This window comes from Apteryx rowi, unplaced genomic scaffold, assembly GCF_003343035.1.
Source record: "Apteryx rowi isolate R43461 unplaced genomic scaffold, aptRow1 scaffold_432, whole genome shotgun sequence".
Lineage (NCBI taxonomy): Eukaryota > Metazoa > Chordata > Aves > Apterygiformes > Apterygidae > Apteryx > Apteryx rowi.
Window position 1 is genome coordinate 589795 of NW_020450686.1, and position 21395 is coordinate 611189.

General features: G+C 38.2%; 1 protein-coding gene across 1 annotated transcript in view; it reads right to left on the bottom strand.

The window, feature by feature from the left end:
* The window catches only part of LOC112971262 (ras-related protein Rab-3C), a 124202-nt gene that overhangs the window by 48691 nt on the left and 54116 nt on the right, over positions 1-21395 (bottom strand). The window contains exon 2 of the mRNA XM_026076483.1: positions 15430-15548. Coding sequence (XP_025932268.1) covers positions 15430-15548 — 119 coding nt within the window. The remainder of the gene's footprint in view (positions 1-15429; positions 15549-21395) is intronic.

Consider the following 21395-nt stretch of genomic DNA (forward strand, 5'->3'; position numbering starts at 1 on the left):
TCAGTCTGAAAACAAGGATGATCCTTGCTGCCTTGTTCCCCCAGCCCTCACTCGGTTCCCTCCTATTAGTGGCATTTTCCGATTCCAGCGGCTCCCAGCAAAACTCCTCTCAGCCCTGTAGCCCCCCGCTGCAAGGGCCGTGCTCCACAGTGAGAGCTGCCACCCGTCGTTACTGCAGAAGTTGACTTGAGGAAGGCTCTGAAGGAGGCCTGCTCACCTTCCAGCCTTTCTCTACTAGAAATGCATCCGCTTTCCAACATAACTATCACTCTTGACAAACACCTTTGCTTCTCCTTGTCTGGCTCTCACCTGGAGAACCATTTTGTTTTTTCAGCTTCCTCCTTCAAAAGCCTCCCTTCTGTCCATTCAGGATATTGCCATCCTCTTTAAAAAGGAAATGGTGTGTCAAATCATTTTATGTCTCTTTCTGCCCTCCCTGCTTGCTACATGGGATAGTACTTCCAGTCTCTTTGGGAGACCTGCAGTATTGTCACCCCGCTTACATGGTTCCCTTCCAGCTTCTGAGATATTTTAAATTCTGCTAGAGGGACAGCTCTTGTAAGCACTATAAATTCTGACTGGATTTTTCTGCATGACTTTGTCAGGAGAGAGAAATATTTTGGCTTAGAACTGGAATTAAAACAAGTTAAGACATAGATCAACTTGCAATTTTGAGATACCGATAAAACAGCCCGAAACATGACCACGTTTCTCGAAAATGTGAGTCCTGGAAGGTCTCTTCTGTGGAATGCAAAAATAAGACACCTAAATAACTATTCAGTTTTGAAAATTTTCATTAAATGTAAAGAAAAGATTAGTTTTTGCTTTCTTAGTAATACACTGTATCCAGAAGATCCACATGACTGACTGTTTTATGGTGCTAGACAGTAAGAAAAGCCCTTTAAAAACCTCAAATAAACCAGACTTCCCCACTAGTAGTAGTATCTGTGCTTTTATCTATATATCTAAGCTTTGACTGCAGTTACTAACCTAGAGAAGAGTCTCCATGGAGACTGAAAAGTCATTTTAAATGCCCATGACTTTTTCAGAATATAGGTCTCTCTTAACTGATATTGCATGTTCTTTGAACTAGAAGCAACATTTCCTTATCATTTTGGGGTACTTTTACATTTTCTTTAATCTACTCACATAAATACACAAAAAGGTATACACATATTGACAATAAGAGTCTGTGAAGGTTATACAAAATGAGGAAGCACTTGTAGTTAAGACCAGCTACCAATATTGATTTTCCTTGATCTACAAAGGAAATGTCTTTAAATCTAACTGCTGTGTAAACTGTTAAACATTTATGGTTTAAAAGCTCAGAAAAAAATGTAGATTATAAAGGCTATACTAAATAAGGAGAGAGTCTAAGATGGCTAATTTTGATTTGTGCATTTAAAAATATACTAGAAAAGAGATATTCATTATGCCTCTCAACTTTTCTGAAGCTCAAATATATGAAATTTTAATCTATATCTAATTTTTTTTTTTTAATTACAGACACAGGGTTTTTTGCGGGTGAATTGTCAGTGGGTCTTAATGATGTGCTTCCTGATTCTCTCCTAGAAGCCAAAAGTGAAGGGAAAGATATTAAATATTACATCAAAGGAAGTTTTGCATCCCCATCCTTTCTGTCTGGTTCATGTCTTGTTCTGTCCTTTTCTCCTAGAGGCTGTAACACTCAATTTCCATTATCTAGCTGTTTTTAACAAGGGAACTGTAATATGCAGGTTCCTCTCAATGACCAGCAGCTGAAACTGCTAGAGAGCCCTATTCTCTCTTCAGATGTGTTTTGAAACAGTTCAGAGTATGAATTATTTGTTTTTGCTTTATTTTTGTTTCCTTTAGTGCACTTTGCCTCTGCTAATACATACATATAGCGAAGTGTGAATTTCATGTGTTTAATTAATATGGATTTCCTATGGAGTTTTGCTCTCTAGGAGCAAGAGGAAGAACAATCATCTTGTGTGACAGATGCTAGTTGTGTTGTTTAGCGTACATTTGAAAGGCATAGTTTAAAATGTAGATAGGGAAAAATTTGAGATATCATGCAGACTGTCTCTTCATTGAACTGGACTGAAATCAGTTTTGTCAGTGTTATGGTTTTCCAAGGGAGCCATTCTGTATCAATTGTCTTTTAATTGATATAACACCTTCTTTTCACTTGCTATGAACAAAGCGCTGTAAATAGAGATTTATAGTGCATGTGACGGTAGGTAATTCAAGATAATATACATTGATTTATTTCCCCCCTTGGAGTTTCTTGCTCCTATGATGTGAACTCATGGCAGGGAGTGGCTGCTTGCAAGCAGAGGGGAGGAAAGGGTATGAAAGCCTTCCCTGCTGTGAACACTGGGCAGCTACAGCTCTTCTCTTGATTTCATGCGTGAATTTTGTTTTAGCTGCATTTTTGAAAATCCCAAAGGAAGCAAGACGAGGGAAGGATGGAGTGAGATCCCTACGCCCCAGGTGGAGTCAGAGCTGAAATATAGCAGTGTCTGCTTCTGTAGGTTTTCCTGGGTGTTTCCAGGAGTTATGGACGGACACAGGGCCTTTTAATTCCCTCTCCATATCTTCACTGAAACAATAGTTTACAAGCTGCTGCTGAAGGACTAATGTATAGATGAAATACTTTGATTTTGTCACTTGTGATCAGTGAGCTGTCACTGCCCAGCCTCATCTGCCCATTACTTATAATGAACATACCTAAGTGGTTGAGGCTATGCATGCTGTGTTTTGTCACCCTATCTATCTATCACCCTATCCTGACTTTGCAGGAGGAATAGATATTTAAAGTCAATACCTCATGGACGAAGCATTGCACAGTGATATCAAAACTAGACTGCAGCATATTAGCTTAGGTATTGGAAACGGTGTTAGTCCAGAGCCCTGCAGGGGCATCTTAGCTAGCTTGCATATTTCTGAGCTGCGCTACATTATATGAGAGAGGCAACTGCATCGTTTTCAGCTGCTAAACCAGTTCTCAGTTGCTGAGTGGCCAGCACAGGGGAGGACACAAGCACTAGGACACAGTCCCTCCTCCAGGTGCTCTGGGGAGTTTTACAAGAGTTCAGGAAGCTTGTGAGCACCAAGGCTCTGTTTTCACTGCCAGTTCTGCAAAGGTATGACATGATGCTTGGAGAAATTGTTGTTGTTGAAGAATGCTTTTGTCTGAAGCCCAGTTTATAAGCATGACAAACCTTGGCCTAAAACAGAAGACAGGCTTTTGTGTCCTGCCCACTCGCCAGAAAGAAAAGGGCTTTAATGACACTCATATTCTGGGAAAGAGGAGTGAGCTGTGGATAGAAGCATATCCTCTGTAACTAAGATTAACAAGGTATTTTCCCTTCTTTTTCCTTATTTTATAATAACTTTATATTCATGAACTTAGAAATTCAGAGATTTTATTTGTCTTTAACATGCTTATGATAAAAATAGATTTCCTAATGCAAACTCCTTCTTGAGGCTGGAGCTTTGGATTTTTTGTAACCATCAGAGCTATGCAGTGATGCTTTGATGGGTCTGCTAGATTTGTACAAATCATAACCTACCCACAAAATATCTGCATCCTGAGCTTGCTTAGAAGCTGAAATATACAGTTCTTCAAGTATCATGTAATCTGCTCTGGAAGGCAGCTAGAATCTATCACCATAATAGTTATAAGACTTAAGTCACTGTTCGTGATTCCCTTGAAGCTGAAATTTTTAAAAGTCACAATTTACTACATGTTATTGCTCATGCCATGATGTTCTCTGTGTGGATTAGGCAGTAGTGCAGACATGAAATGGGACTGACGACACTAGATACTTTTTAAAATTAAAAACATTCATTATTAAACATTCTCTATGAATGCTTTAGTACAATGTTCAGAGTCTTGCAGTGTTGTAATGAGAGGCACTCTGGAGGTTGCTTCATTTGCAGGCCAGACCTAAATAACATTAAGTTGTGCTTTGAAAATAACCACAACTATTGGGTTACCTTGCTATGTTACCTTACAGTTTCGGTCTGAATTTAGCTACAGTGATAGCTCTTGCCCTTGGTCAGAAGACTGAATTCCAAAAACACTTGTACTCACCCACATACTGCTTGTATCTCACATAACTTGCAGCCTTTTAAAACTGCCAGTACTTGACACTTTAAACAAACTGTGTTGAAATCAGAAGCAGAGGAAAGTAGGAATCAAAAGCAGAGAAGTGAGCAGGAGAAAGGATACCTGAAGGGGATCAGAGGTGAGAAAGCTGATGGGGAGAGGGTACTCTGTTAAATTTCCTTCGTACTGCTCATATGGCTATACACTGCTTTGCAGCTGACTCATACTTTCTTGACTTTGTTGGGTTTTTAAAGAGAAAACCTCCAGGTTACATGAATGAAAGTGCAGCATTTAGTGCTGTTGCTACATATCCCAGTCCACAGAGGGTAACTGCAAATCTGAAATGCCCAATAGGAAAGGTTTCTTCGGTGAATTTCCAGGTTTGAGTTTGGTACTCTTCATAAGCSATGTGAGACCATAATATTCCTCTGAAGTTAAGAATAGCAGAGTTAGAGTATGGAAAAAAGTAAATTTTCTGCAGCTTGATCTGGCAGTGGGAACTGTTACTGATAAGACTCTCATGTTGTTTGCTGGGGCAGAGTTTTCATTTGGGAATGCTGAGCAACAGTGTTACTTTGTCAACATGCACAGTTACAGGAAGATAAAAAGAGTATATTAGTTACTGTTCAGCCAATAAAAACTACTACCATTGTCACAAAACATTATGACATTTATTACCAACAAAAATAAATATTGTGACTGGATGATAAAATGCCAGTTTTTATTTCTTTTGCCACTGGCTGTGACTTGTCTATAAAGAAAGAGGCAGACTAAACTAAATATTTGAATCAGTATTTCATATACTTTATTTAGCATATGATTGTATTACCTTGCTTAATTTTGTTTATCCCCCTAATAAACTCTGGCAGCTCACCATTAGCCTCTCAGAGGCATTTTCCATCTAAGCTTTTTGGGAAAAAAAAGCATATCATTTAGTCTAAAAAAAAAAAAAAAACAGGCAAAACTGCAAATCTCATTAAGAGTATCATAGCAGAGTTTAATTAATGAATATCAGTTTAGCATGGCAGCATTTAGATGTTAATCCAATCCTCTGGTTTGCTTTCATCTACCCCAGTGTAACTCTCGGTGACTACAACTGAAGAAGAACAGGAGGTAGTACAGAATGGAAGACCCTTCATCTTTATTTAACAACAGTTCTCCAGCTAATTGAGTATCTATATTGCCTCATCAGCAATGCAATGAAAATACACTGTGAAAATTCTAGTCTAACAAAGAAAGTTTATTCTCAGACTGTCACGTCTGCAGTATTATTATTAATTATTGATGCTCAGTTCACTTACCAGCTGAGAGACAGGCATGTTGTGCTGCTTGCTGTGTGATCATAAAGAGCAATGGGAAGAAACTCATGAACTAGAGGGAAATTCTGCTGCATATGCTCTTGGGAATTAAAACTGAAGTATGGGGATAGTTATATCTCAAGCCAGACCTCTCTTCTTGTCAGATAGTATCCAGTCATGATTTTCTATTTTGTCATGTTTTCCCAAATAAAAGATTTTGATGGTTTCATATCAGACAGGACTGCCAAGTTTTTCTGTGTGAGGAAAAAGGGACTAAGAAAGGAGCGATGCAGCCTTCCTTACTACTACCCAGGTCTAACAAGAAGAAAAGAAATTCATCTCAAAACCTGCAGCCCTTATCTAAAGAGATGGGGGGGGGGGTGTAGAAGAGGTGCAGTCACAGTCATAATGTAGTTTCTGATCTACAGAGGCTACAGCCCATTATCCTCCCATCTGTCCTGCTAGCCCTCCAGTGAATCATGTCTAGCTATGGCCCTAATGAACTACTGTGTTAGCTAAAACTGAAAAACTCACTAGCCACTCATGTAAGGCACTCACAGGGCCAGTTATGTCCAGTGGCATTCAAGACTGACTTAGGTTTCCTGGTGAATTCTGGAAGCAGATCACCGAGATTCTCCCCACTGTGGAGCTCCACTCAGTCACCTGCGACTGAGTGGGATCTGGGTGAACCACTGCTATCAACACCTTCATGACTATGCTGCCCTATCTCAGATTTGAGCGAAAAGGAAGATGTGGAGCACCCTGAGAGAATTTGGTCTAGGCAATACTCACTTCCTCTCCTTAGACTCCCCGCTGACATCATTAACACGGCTTGATGCAGCATGGCACAGCTGAACAAACACACTGGTACCAGGCAGTATGGCATTCTGGTACCAAAGAAGAAGATGGCACATCTGTAGTGAAGGTGACACAGGTGGATGTTGGACCTTCTGCAGAAGCACTTAATTCCACAGCAATATGAATGAAGGGAGCAAGTGTGGAAGGGCAAACAAGACCAAAACCAGGTATGGATAATTTCAAACCCCAAAGTGTGTTTTCTCCATGATTTAAGAACATAAAAATAGAAAAGTATGAAACCTCGCATGAAAAGTTAACAGCTGTCTTTCCTAATTAACTGCTACAATGCTTGAATCATTTTTTTTTTAGTGTAAACCTATTGAAAACTTTTACTATGATGCTCGAACTTTTAAATCAAAGGTTTACTATTTTCAAGACAAAACAGTTGGATAAGGATTTGCATAAATTCCTATCTGTAATATGCATATTTAAATTCAGAACTTAACAGAAAGAAAAAGATAGGAAAATTATCTTCATCAAAGCAACATTGTCCAGGCTACATTGCTGCTTAAGCCTAATATCAGATATGTTATCAGGAAGAGCTTTTAAAAATACAACAGGCATATGTTCTTTTTCATCACTGAGAGCTGTTTTCCAGGCAGACCTAAAGCCCTGTATTTGGCAATGTCAGTGATAACAGAAGGCAATACATTACTTTCTGGCACATCAAAAGTTTCAAGCAACAACAAGTATAGTTGATACTGAATATTGTTTGTTTGTCTATAAGTGTTAAGAATAATCTGTTGAAAATTATAGAAACTTGTAATTGAAAATGGAAAACAATCTACTTGCAACATTTTCCATTCGACATAACTTTTCTTTCAGGGAGAGTCACTTGCAGTATACTTTGCTCCTCAAGTCTCTGGGGATATGCCCCACACTTGACTTTCAAACTTGGGGATACTCCTATTTTGGATCTCATATAAGAAACATTGTGGCAGATTTTGGAGTGGGTCTGTGAAATAAGCAAGCCTGGAAGTGGTTTGAGCTGGTACTAATTTAGCACTTGGGAGCCAAACTAAGGTTGAAGACAGACTTTTGAAAGAAAAGAAAATACGTCACCTCAGAGAACTAAGTTATCCATATTCAATTTACAACATCAGGTATTCCATCCCAAATAATGGGTGAAAAGCTGCTAAGCAAACTGACTTGGAATACAGAATTTTGTTTAAAAATTTTAAGGCATATTTGTTCTACCAAGAATTAGTTTGTAAAAATGCCTTGATACTATTTGTAGTCAGAGGAAATATTTTGGTTTTGAGGCATATCTAATTTGCCACTGAACTTAACTCTTCTTACAGAAATAAGAAGTGAAAGAGAAAAGTAAAATGAAGCACGTATTCACAGCTTATGAAGAAGCAATGAATTTTAGTGTTATTTGTGCATAGCAAAAGTCCATTTTCAATAGTGAACATTACAAGCCAAAACCGAAAGTTTCATGTAATTCCAGCACCTAATACTATTTTTAATTATAAAATACAAATCTTTATATAATACCAATCCCCTTATGTTCGATCTATTGTGCAAAAGAAAGACTTAGACACAAATGAAAAAATATACCAAACTGTGGTTCCTTTGAAATATTTATCTTTAAATTTCACCCTCTTCTTTTTGCAAGATATCACTTATGCACTAATAGTGTTTTATTCTTTTGTTTTAAATAGGAGAGTGACATGAAACTATCTACCAATGTGCAGTTTATTAGCACCTGCTTGGCTGAAAAACATAACTTTGTCAAATAACCAGGGTGTCTGCTTAAAGTTAATATGCTTGATATCAGAGTGTTCCCTCAGAATATTCTTTCAAAGGGCTCTACAGCTGCATTGCTGTGGGGAGGTTGCTGTCGGCTGCAAGGCAGACTCGCAGTTTGCATGTGTGTTGCTGGTGGACACGGTGCAACTCGTGGCCGGACAGAGCCCCACAGGACAGAACTTCACAGGGCACAGACGGGGAATGGGATGTACGGCTTGCATCAGTACTCTCAGCAGCAGGACTGCACAAATTGTGCTGCATGTCAGGTCATACGTTTTGGCAAAGAGGGATGGAGGTTAAATTTGACTAGAAGTGCTTTCCAGATTCGTTCGCTGATATACAACAAATAATGGATTTTTCCTAAATGATAGAACTAAGTTGAATATTGAGAGGTAAAAGAAAAATAGCCTGTCAGTAGATCAATCATGCACCAAGCATAAATATTAGACTGAAAGCTGAGAGTCAGAAGTGAAAAGAACGTACCCTTTAGAACATATGCCCTTTAGAAGTGCATGTAATAGTACTGACATTAACTTAATGGGCTTAATTTGCTTTGAGGACTTTTTACATTCCTCCATTAACATGCTAATGTATTTTCCAATTTTATTTTTTCTCTTAATGCCAATTCAAAAAGTGCCATCATGAATCTTATTACAACAGAGGTAGGGCAAGACACAAAAAATCTAGAGCACAGCAGCCTTAGCTTCTTACCTGCTAGTTCACTTGAGGTGCTACATGGGAAAGAAAAAGCTAATTGTCTAAAGAAATTGAGTATTTCCAGAATGCTGTCCAGAATGTACTGGCATACTCAGTAAATCCAGCTGCCAAATGCCATCTTGCAGTGAATGTTCATATTTTTTGAGTCTTAATTCTAAATATTATCTTGTATTGATAATAGCATAGTCACTCGTCTAAGGTTCTGTTTAAAAATTTTCTCCAATGATGCCTTGAAGAATTTAATTCAAGCGATGTATACTACAGAAAAAAATCAATTTCTGGCAATTGTTTTAGTAGCTGAACTCATAATATTGCAAAGCTCAAAATCTACTCTGGTCTTACATGATGACTATGTTCTAATTTCTATTGTCTTTGCTGAGACTCAATTCCCAATAACCATCTCCCATGTATTATGGGCACAGACGAAATGGAATTGAATTCTGTTGGCATTAATTTGAAATTCAGACAATTTTCATATTCTTCCAGGAATATCGTTTAGTACTAAACTATACAGCAAGTTCCTGTGAAAATACACAAGCAGGTGCAACACAGGAGAGCTCTAACACCAGAAATCACCTGCTCTGTCCTCAGCTTCTGTTTCTTTCATTAAATAGGAATCTTATGTATCTTCTGGCAGATGACCCCTTCCCAAAACTGATGACTATGAGCAGACAGAAGATGGGGATCTGTTTAAATGATGCCAGAGAGAAAAAGCAAGAGGAAAAAGACAGAAATTTTTTCCATATAAGACCCTCTGAACTTCTTGCCTTAAGAAGAGATGTAGCCATAGTCCTTTATAACAGGGGCATTAAAATTATCCATCTCATCAGTTTTAAGAAAAATTTTATTTTTTAAAGGGTGTGGGGGATCAGAGTTTTGCCCAGGATGCTGTGCTCGCTGCTCCCTTAGACCTCAGACAAAAAGCAGGATGAACCAGTTCTGTACACACTGACAGACTCACAAGAGCAGAGATCTTCTGACAACTATAATAATTCAGAGTCTCTCAGGCTCCTTCAACTTCATGTGTCTCCTGAGGAGGCATCCCTGAATGTCTGACTTCAGCAATGTGGAATTCTTCAATTTTGAATTCCTGCACAACCTAGGAAGCCCTCCACAATAGTGCTTTCAGAAGTTACCTGGTCACCATATAATTATAAAGATATTGCCAGACAAGCACTTGAAGTTAGGACAACATTTTCAGGTACTGAGGAACAACTTACAAGTGAGTGTAAAACACTACACAGTGTGCTCTTTATCCCTGCCTAGCTTCTGGATCTTGCAAAGTTTCAAGTCAAGCCAGCCGGATTTCAACCTAGAACATAAGACTTGAGCCTTTTAGATCATGGTTTTCATTCCTGCTGTTTCTGACCCAGCTGGGGACCCTGCATTAAAAATATCATGGGTATAAAAAACTCTCCCTTCTCCAAATCAATCAATAGAAGTCTAGAAAAATTGTATTTATAAAAACAGCTTTAACTTCAACTCAGGGACAGTTATTTTCCTGGCACTTCTATAGAAGTCAGTATACTGATCTGAGAGCATTTGCAAAGACAGCATAAAGCCTTCACCTTCTCCTCTCTACCATAAGGATCCACTTCCATAAAGCTAACACTTTATGTGGCCTGAACTGTTACGAGGAAGGGGAACATAAACCCCCCTACTGAGACATAATGATGAAAAATAGTCTAAAAAATGTACATGCTATAGGTGGCAGCATAAAAAAAGGAATGAATGCAACCACTGTGACATTATAACTGAACTCGTAAAAACTAATGTGCATTGAAGTGGCATGGAACCACTCTCAACATTCACTGATTTCCGATTCAGATTTAACAAGAAGGAATGTGTTAAAGGAAATCAAACTCCACTAGACTAATTACTTGAAACCTGTGGATGCTGTCTAAAGAATTCAGCTAAATGGCATGATCTGGTTATTCCCTGTTTCTAATTCAGGCTCTAGTCCTCAGCCAGGCAGGACTAGATGCCCACCAGCAGGTTCCTATTCACAGGAAATAAATCCATTCCTAGAAATCTGCATCTTTTTAGGGCAGCATGACTACTATGCCCCAAAGCCCTGCAAGTTTGACACTTTGCACTTGCCTGGTTAGCTGCACTTCTGAAGGGAATAACCTCCTGGAAAAGGCAGCTTCAAAATCTGGGCAGAGCTCCACCGGATCTGCTGAGTCAAAGCACGTTTGCTTTGCTGTTTCCGCTAGCAGCCAGTTTTCAGCACACACCCACTCTTACTGAATGAAAACAGAAACTGTTAGTCCCTGAGAATTTCTGAAAATCTGTAACTATAAAGGAGAGTATTGTTCAGTGCTGTGACTACTGCCACTGGTATTTTCTTTAAAGGAAACACATTCTGAGACTGACTTAGCACTGCTTCCTAGCCAGCAGTACTGGCTTATTCAGGCTGTCTGGGAAAAGGGACATGAACACAGGTTGCACACCTAACCAGCTGCCAGGGGCACAAGTGGAAGCCCAATGAAAGAAAATAACTTCTCCCCCTGCCTGAGTCATAGGAGTACTCTTAATAATGATCCTTCCTATCTGAGAAAGACAAGTTCTCTTTCTGCATTTTGTCAAGCCTATATTATTAGTTTGATATTTCAATATTGTAAATAATACACTCCAACTCTTTTCCATCATGAAAAAAGGCTTTGCAGGAACTGAGTGTTTCTTCTGTCTTGGGGCACGAACTACTCTGAATATTTCACAAAGAAATAAAGTACCAAGAAACCTGTTAGCTACATAATTCAGATTCAAAATGCTTCTGAAATCTAGAGCAGGAAAATACTCTGCCTCAGTTACTTTACTGTTTTCATTTCATTTTAGCACTCTCTAAAGAACTGAAAATATATACTTAAAAATACAGTCTGAAGAGAGAAGAATACTAGCAGAATACTAGCAGTGATACAAGTGAGTGACCGATTCTTCTTCAGAAGAACTAGTTAGAAGATTAGTAATACTCCCTAAACTTAACACACAGAAATAAACTGGTCTCCATGTTCTTGGAAAAATACACTTCAATCATTTTATCAATGTTTTTAATGAAGATTTAGAACAACAGCTGATAAGGTCTATATACGATGCAAAAAAAGTCCAAATGGTAAAAATTATTAAGGATCAGTCAGTTATACAGGACAATCTGAACTGGCTGCCAAACTAGGCTCTTTTAACCAGTATCTGTTTTAGAACATGTAAAACTATACAGAGAACATAGCTACACGGAGAACACAGGTAAGGTAAGGGACTGTACCCTAGAAGGCAGCAATTCTGAAATGACTGAGCAATTACAATACACAAGCCCTGGCACTGTATTCTTTTCATGATCTTCTGGAAGACTGAAGACAATAAATCATTATATATATATATATATATATGTATATATATGTATATATATGTGTGTACATAATATATAAGAATTATTAGAAGGTAGTAACTCAAGATTTCTCATACAAAAAGTTTCTGAATCTCAAAAAAAGATCTCTACTTAGGTCAAAACTTTTGTTGTTACTGTTTATAACCCTCAAGTACCTCTGTTTGGTTTTCCTTAGGGAAGAAGATGCAATATGACTGTTTCTGGAAGTGTCTGTTGTCTAGCTGAAATTTAGTGCACCTCCAAGTCATTTAGCCAAACTCAGACCAAACACTTTCCCAGTCTTACAGGGTGGTGAATAGATGCATGGCTACTATACTGTTTCATATACTGGTAATAATAGCTTTAAATAAAAATACAAATACTGATTTTTGTATGTAAAATGTTAATAGTCACATTAGATATAGCATCTCTCACAGCTGAATAGATTCATGCTGACCTAGGCACTGCATATTTGGAAATACGACTATCCATCCATTGTTATAAAGGAGAAATTTCAATGAAACTTCAAATAAAAAAATGCCTTTCAGTGTGAGTACAGCAGCTTTGAACAAATTGCTTTTAAAGAATTATCCCAACACACATTTTAAACTGAAGACCCTTATCCAAATCTAAAAGGCACTTGTAGATTCATTACCCGGACGGCAGTGCCATTTCTAAATCAAGCCTTGAGGCTGATGAGATTTGGGTGTGGATTTGGCCCATTGTGCACATGAACGAAATGGCACTGCTGCCTTCAGAGGCACATTTATCAGAAGGAAAAGCATTTCAAGCTGGAAAGGCTTAAAAGCTCTCGTTCCCCCCTCCCCCTCTTGCATATCTTTCACAAATGCATAGACAGACATACACACAGACACACTTGGTCTTCTGAAGTGTTGGTAATTCGGAGTTTTCTTTAACTTCTCTCACATTCAGAAGCAAGCTGTAGTTTTGCGATTACTACCAAAACTGGAGCATGAGCTTATCAAAATCAACTATCAGCTGTGAGACAGGAGGAACAAAACAGAGATGAAGAACAGCAGGGTAGCAATTGGGCTCATGAAAACAAAAATAAAAATAAAATAAAATCCCTGTCTCATCTTAATAAACAAAGCACTCTGCCTGTCTGTCACCCCTTTCATCATGCAGATCACTGATCAGTAGCTCTAGGCATATAATCACACAATCCCCCATGTCCACCAAATATCTACAGTAGCTGCCAACTATTTGTACAGCTACTAGTGAAAAATGATGGAAAAATCATATTTCACAAACCTATTTAAAAACTCCATAGCTTTTAACTATTTTCTTGTTACATTTTACAGTGTTTTTTTTGTTGTTGTTAGTATGAAGCCTAGTTATTTTTCATCAGCGAGAAAGAGTGCCAACCACACCAGATTCAGGAAGCTGGAAAGCAAACAAGCAGGAGAATTAATAATAAGCACTCATATTTATACTTGCTATAAAGAGACCTTTGTATCAGGGGAAGCTGGATAATTCATGGTATGCTATATATTTTGTCCAGGAGTGGGGCAAAGAAGTTACGGCTGGCCCTAGACAGCCATTATTGCCATTTATTCCAGTGCTTGAAGGGAATCAGCCCATGGACAAAGGACAGCAGAGCCAAAGCAAGAGAGAGCTTCAGCTGGCAGGCCCTGGAAGCAGTGGTGATGCAGACACCATCGCTGGGTCAGCTGGGAGGCTGGGTGTGATCCTTGATTCCCTGGTTATGGTAAACTTTCACACCACAGCATCCATGAATAACATTTTCCACTACCTCCCGTTAGGTAGGAGATTCTGTCTAACGCTATTGAACAGAGTTGCACTCTCAACTGTTTAACAGCAATCCCTCAGCATGTTACCTCCCGCTTGTGTAAAACGGGCAGAATATCTCCTTGGTATAACAAGTTACAGTGAGCAAACTTGTCTTCCACTTTGTGTACTAAGCAGAGATTCCTCTCAGATAAATTCAGTCATCCAAAAGCTAGATGTCTGGTCTACACTAGTCATTTAAGCTTATTGATTCTCTAGTAAATGGAAAAAGATGAATGCTTTATAAGAGCAATTCAGTGCAGAGTCATATAGGTATCTCAGATAGGTGTGGGGGAGACACTCTGGAGTTGTCCCTTTCCATTGGTGGAGTGTGAATGAGTACATCCCTACTGTTTAGGCAGGCAATGCTAGGCAACCCAAGTTCCAACCTATTTCTTCTACAACAGAATCAAATTCATGTTCTCAATTCTTATTTTCAGGAGTACTGAATGACCCAGGCTCAGCATATCTAGATAAAAAAAACCCCTCCAGACGAAGAGAAGGAAGCTGCTCCATGGGTTCAGTGGAACGCCTACTGTAACAATAAGTAGAGGAGTGTGAAAGAAAGAGAGCTTTTTCTTGGGAAATCTGAGTTTGGGCAGCAATTCCCTTTAGAAACAAAGAGCTATCACAACATCACTGCCTTTTATTTCAAGTGTAAAACACGTTTCTGATCTTGCCTGCCCCGAAAAAAGCACATCCTACTGTACAACTTAAAACAAAAAAAAAGCCCCCTAAAATACCAACCTCCAAACACAATCCTCTTTCAAACACAATTCTCCCATGGGAACAAAATGCAAGAGAGCATATGGAGCACACAAGACAAATGCTATTCACATCACTCAGTGCACTGCTAGGAAACTATCAAATATTAACATAACTCATAAAAGGTAAGATGAGACCACTGAGATTAACTCTAGTTTTCCTTTTGGGTCAGCTTTATTTAAAAAAGTCTGGAGCTTTTTGGGTCCTGACTCACCCATGGCTGATTTAAATGACACACTTATGCAGATATCTTGACTGTCACAAAATGTATCATAACATAACTACCAGCAATTTTAGATTCTGCTACTATGATGAAGTCTACTCATCATYGTTACACTTGAGGCACAAGACTGAGACAATAACGCCTAGCCAGCTAAGATTAAAAGCAACATGATGAAAAATTAAACCAAAAGGAATTCCCCTGCAAAAGGTATCCCATTTTTTCTGTGAACTTTCAAACTATGGAAAACCCTTCTGTTATCTTTGTAGTTACTCTCCATATTAGGAGATTCCTGGATTTATGGTATAAATAACCCTTATTGATTGAAACCATGGAAAACACAGTGGTTGCAATGAATTATATGCAACACGTTTTAAAATATTTATTGCCTTTTCTCAGAAAACAAACAAACAAACTAGCATTTGAGCACAGGAATGCTTAGGCAGACTATTTGGAAATAAGTTTTCCAAAATAATTTACACTATCACAGCAGGTGAGTGATATCAAATATTCTCTATGGTATTTAAAATGAATTCCAAATTTAACTTACCAGTCCTGCACAGCATTGAAGGATTCTTCATTCGTGATGTCATACATTAAAATGAAGCCCATTGCACCCCGGTAATAGGCCGTGGTAATTGTTCTATATCTCTCCTGACCTGCTGTGTCCTGAAACAAAAACAAACATTTTTTTACATGTTACAAATAAATAAATAATTTTTCTTAAAAATTGGAAGAAAACTCTGACAGTGGTCATTGTACAACTCTGCAATCCTAGAGGGGGAGAAATTGAAAAGAATAACAGGAAAAAGAGGAAATCTGCTTTGGCTCATAATACGAGGGAAATGTCCACTGTCATGAGGTGGGAGCGGAGAGAAGCAGGAAGGCATGGCCCCATGTCAGGTCATATGATGGGTGTCATGCTTTAAGTCATGTTACACAACAACCTGAGAATCTTGTCTCCTGTTCCTGCCTTGGACCTTGCCAGTTCGAGAGTGGAGACAGGTAAAATCCCATTCCCAAATTCTGGGTAAAAAGCTGGGACAAAATAGCATTCTTAAGACCTTTACTGTAAGATCAGGACAATTCATGAAGTTCAGGAAAGTCCTGACCAAAAGGTGATGTCTGATCATCCTGTTCTTGTGACTGTAAACCACTGGTGCTTGTGCCAACTTTGGCACCAACAGAGATTTGGGCTGACAAAACAAAAGCAGGATTTGGGCTGTAGTGGTTTTTAAAATAAGGATGATACCTGACATCAAAAGAGTTTGCTAGCAGGCCCTTACCTCAAACTAGTTTTCTCCCTCTCATTTTCTGTATCTCAGAATCCTGACTTTAACTGAGAAATGTAAGACTTTCTCTTACTGCTTACTTTATTTAATTCCATTATAAAATCTTCAGGGCAGGGAGTCTCTGTTACTACATTTATATGCAATGTCTAGCATAAACCACCACTATCTCTAGTAAGTTTGTGAGACACCAGCAATACCTAAAATATAGGAAATACATAACTATTTTCAGTTTCAACTTACCTATTTAACATTTTAAACCATAAACACACTAATAGATGAAACATGATCTCTGTGAAATCCCTTAAATGTCTAATAGATCTTCCATGCAAATTTGATTTTAACAGACATTGAAAGTTACTTTCATTATTTCAGACTCTTTTGAGTGGATAAGAAATAGCTTACTTTACAATATGGACAAATTTCTTCCTAGAGAGAGAAAAAATAACCACTAATAGATAATATATTATTTGGACAGTTTTCTCAAATGGTACCTATGCTACTAATACCATCTTGTGAATAAGAGAAAAATAGATTAAATGAGCCTTCTTCTTTACACATGTTCATCTTGTAAACTAATAAAGCAAAAAAAGAGATTCTACATACATCAGAAAGCATTCATAGAATAAGAAACATAACCAAGTCAGTTACCAAAAACAAGCAAGCTCATAGGCAAAATATATGGATTCAGTTCATTTTAGATTACAGCTGCTATTGCCTTAATGTAGTTTCAGAGATCTAAGACTGAAAGCTAATATAGAAGTTAGAGCCTAACAGGTCTCACAGGATGTTAGTATATGACTGCATGGGAAAGGCCAGAGAGGCCTACACTCCTTCTGTCTATACTCTGAGCCGGGTTCAACTGCGGTCTGGAGACTGGATTAACAAAACTTCATGACTGAGCTAACCTGGGCATGTTCTCATGCTCAGAGATCAGTTCTTTCCGAGTAGGTCATACTCTGTAAATAAGTGGAAAGTACCATGGAAATGCATTTATTAGCAGAAGGAATATCATCTGCCAACCACTTCTTTGTATTTCTTTTATGCAATAAGTTTTACTCTCACATGCTTTGATGGCTTCGTCTCTTTCATTTGCTATTAGGAAAAAGAGCTGGAAGGGAGATAAGGAAAATATGGCCTATAGCAAGCACTCAGCCTTACTGTACAGAACAGACATGATTTTCAAACATATTTTGCCATTATCTGCCCATTTGTCAACTAGAGACATGTATGGTTGGAATTATGTTAGTATGACAAGCAGGAGCCCATTGCTACTGAAGCAAATATTATTTTGCTGCAGGTGATTTCTACTGAAGCCTGCCTGCAGATAAGAGTGAAAAGCACTAGCCGCAAGCCAGTGAGGCTTCCTATCCAAGACACCAATAACTTTTTGTGCAGTACTTAAGGCAGCTAGTGTAGGCTTAGGCATTCTTGATTACAGAGAACAAAACTGAATGCAAAGGTAGAAGAATCAAGATAGAAGTTCTTAAATATTTTTACACAAAGGGAAACCCAGCTGCAGATGAAGAGCCAAATACGGATATGAGATGCTCTTCTGGATCTCGGTACTTGGTTTGGGTTAGTCAAAGGAGGAACCAGGTATCTGAAGGTTTATGGTATGTGCCTGTATCTAATGTTATGTTAATGCCATGTTAAAAAAAAGATTTTCTAAAGTGGTATTTCAGCATGTGGCATAGATGGATGACCACAAATAAAGTAGAATTTTTTAGTTTCAAATGTCTGTAATCACATCCCTATTGGTATTATTTTCAGTTGACTTGCAGTAATGAAGCAACAAAAATTTTAACAGGCATAATTTAGAAGTTATGCAGCAGAGGGTTTAAGATTGTTTAAGAAATGAGCCCAAATAACAGTAATGAATTTTGTCAAAATTTTTGTGTTCTGTGCATTCATAGGCATCTCCTTTGTATACTGCCTCATAATTATTATACTCATAAACATCTCAGAGAGGGCTTCTTCTGTAGCACTTTTAAGGAATTCAAATATCTTCATTTGTCAGGAGAATTAGCATATCAGAAACATTAAATGTTTTAATATTAAATATTACATTTTATTACTGTAATTTCATTTATTTGAACTGATAATCCAACAATACAAGTGGCCTTTTTCTCTGTTTATTAGGTTTTATTCTTATAGCAGAACTGAGGAGAAAAGAACTAATTTCCATATTTCATCATATTTATATATGTAAATCACTTCGATTTTTATCCTTAGGCACTGGTTGAGACATGTACTTGAATAAAACTTTTCATAATTCAGTTATGATTACTGGCTGCTGCTGTTTTATCATAGTCCTTTTAGTAAGATCACGGAATTGATCTGATGATCATCTTTTAAAGTTTAAATTACAAAACAAGATGTTTGTATTTTACACTGGTGTCTATTTTTAAGGGGAACTAAACAAAATAAGTCTGAGGAAGGATAAATTTGACCTAATATTCAATGGCAATGTTACCATGACAGTTTGTTTCTATCTTTGATGGGCAGAAAACAAGATGCATAGATTGTCTAGGGAGGCTATTCATTCATGTAGGCAATGTCTGATAAGGACAATGGACTGTTCATTAAAGAAGTGGAGTGGAAAAGCAGCAGGGAATGAATGATGGTGAGGGAATGCTTTATGAAAAGTTCAACGTAGAAAAGACAAAAAGGGGCATTATATATATATATATGTCATTTTATATATATGTGTGTGTGTGTGTGTCATTTTTTTATATATGTCATTTCTACATAGAAAAGGCAAAAAGAGGCATTTTATAAATCTTTAAAAAAGCAGTAGAAGTAATGTATTTGCAGTCATTCTCATGCTCCAGACCCTGATATGTATCATTGCATATTACAAAATTCATTGTTTTTTGCCAGAAATTTGATAGCCAAAAGAACCACTAAAGCATTCCCATCACTAAAGATCTTGAACAGGGCATGCATATGGGTAGGCAGCAGAAGAAGGACGGTAGAGACATAGACTGAGTGCAAAATATTTGTTTCTGCAACAGGGTGAAGATCGCAATCTGGTAAATATTTGCCCAACAGTCCTTCCTCATACACACATCAGGTTAAGGTTAGCTAGATAATTCTAGATTACCTTGCCTGTTCATTTGAGTTACTCTGAAAACTGTAAATCTGACATTACAATAAAGCTTAAAGGAAAGATACATTAGCTATTTCTACAGTAACCATATAACCCGGGTTTTCATCATGTGCCTCTGCCTAGAAACCACACCTGAATAATGTTATTGGAAAATTTCTACAAGTTCTCATTATACTATATAACTGTCATATCACTGAAGCCTCAGTGTGTGGGGAACATACCAGTTGCTGACAATAACGCTCCCAGAGAAATGGAGAGTTATTATAAAGTAAAAGACATCTAGGCAAGTAGAAACACTTAGGAATAGTAGGCTAGCTGACTCCTAGAAGAACCTGTACTCCACATGAAGTTTGGAGTTTATGGGGCTGAAAAATCTTTAAATACAAAACAGAGGAACCAAAGTACTGATTGTGATCTTCAAAACATCACTATTTCAACTTGCAGTGCACATTTAGCTGAGTTAGCTAAGCAGAAGTAAATCCCCCTTGCTGCCAAGTCCTACTGAGCTAGACTTCATCTAGAATATGCTGTACTAGCTCATATTCTTAGACTCTACCAGCGTTTTTGAGCAATGCACTACACTGGGCCCTTCTTGAATTCATTTGCTGAGTGTGCGTGCTCTCCCTCCCACCCTTGCCTAGCACTGCACCACGGACATGAACAATACTTTATGTAAATAACTTCCAAGTGGAGTTGCTCATTATTAATGCAGACAGTTTTGAAGGTGAAAGCAAACAGCATTTGGCAGCAAGAACTTTTAATGAGACTGTCTTTAAGGAATTCAGTCTGCAAAACACAAACTGATTTTGTAGCACACTTGAGTGACTCTGTGCCTCTGCATTTCTCTCCTGTAAGCTAAACATAAAAATGTCATTTTAGGTTCATTTCCCACATGATAAGTTTTACTCATATCACAACACAGCTTGTGTTTTGTGCCAGAAAACTAGCAACAGTGGAGGAGGATTTCTTGGATGCCGTTTATATCTCTGCTGCACATCCACAACATTTGAAGAGAGGCAAACAGAAAGATAAAATTAGAAGTGTGAATTGGGTGAATTGTCACTTTACAGGTCAAAATTTTCTGTTAACTTACACAGAATTGGCACAGCATTCAAGAACTGCAGCTCCTTTATAAGTTTCATGTTTCTTTCCTGTTATTGCTGCTCAAAGGTTATTTATATACTCCATCAAAGAGATAATATATTTCTTTAATTTCTCCTACTGATATATAAAAGAACTTGAGGCAGTAAATGAATGAAAATCTAAACTGACTTTTTTCAGAGCAGCACGAAAGACATAGCTGTGATCACTCCTCAGGGATCTCCAGGATCCAAGGGAAGAAAGGATGAAAAAAAAAAGTATGACAAACAAAAACTAGTAAGTGAACTGTTCAGGGAGGGGCAAGGGACAACCACTGCAGAAACTCCAAGACAGGGAGGTGGAAAGTGGCAAATGCATCTGAAGCATCTGCTAGACACCCAGGAAGAACATCTGCAGGTTTATAGTAGGAGCAATGGAGCAGAACACAAAGAAAGAGGAAAGGGAGGAAAGGTGCCAGGAGCAGAGTACCCGGGGAACACCATTTCTGAACAAGCAGCACCATCGAGCTATGAGGCAACTTCCAACACTGGGTATTAGGCATGTAGAAGCACAGATATAGCAAGCAATGGAAAACACAGTTCAAAACAGTTTCTTAAATAAAGGTTGGCACAAAAGATATAACAGAGTATATTGCCCACTCATCTCCTACTAGCAGCTCCTTCCAGACTTCTAATAGCTTTGATTTCCCTGGAATTCTGTTCTGTGAATATATACACATGTGTGTGTGTGTGTGTCTGTGCACGCACATGTATGTGTGTGCATATGTGTGTATATTTATCTCTATATATGCTAAAACAACATTTGGAACTTAAAAAGCCAGCTACTCAGCTTGACAGTACACATCTGCTAGAACTGCATACCAATCCTTAGAACTCACCCCAAAATCACAACTGACAGTTCATTCATCATATTGGAGGGATGAGAGAGCATGGCCAGGCCAGCTGGAAATAGTTGGGGCCAGAGCTGAAGGGGGAGGCATTACTCCAAACGCAGCTAGCAAAATGGTCCTGGGAG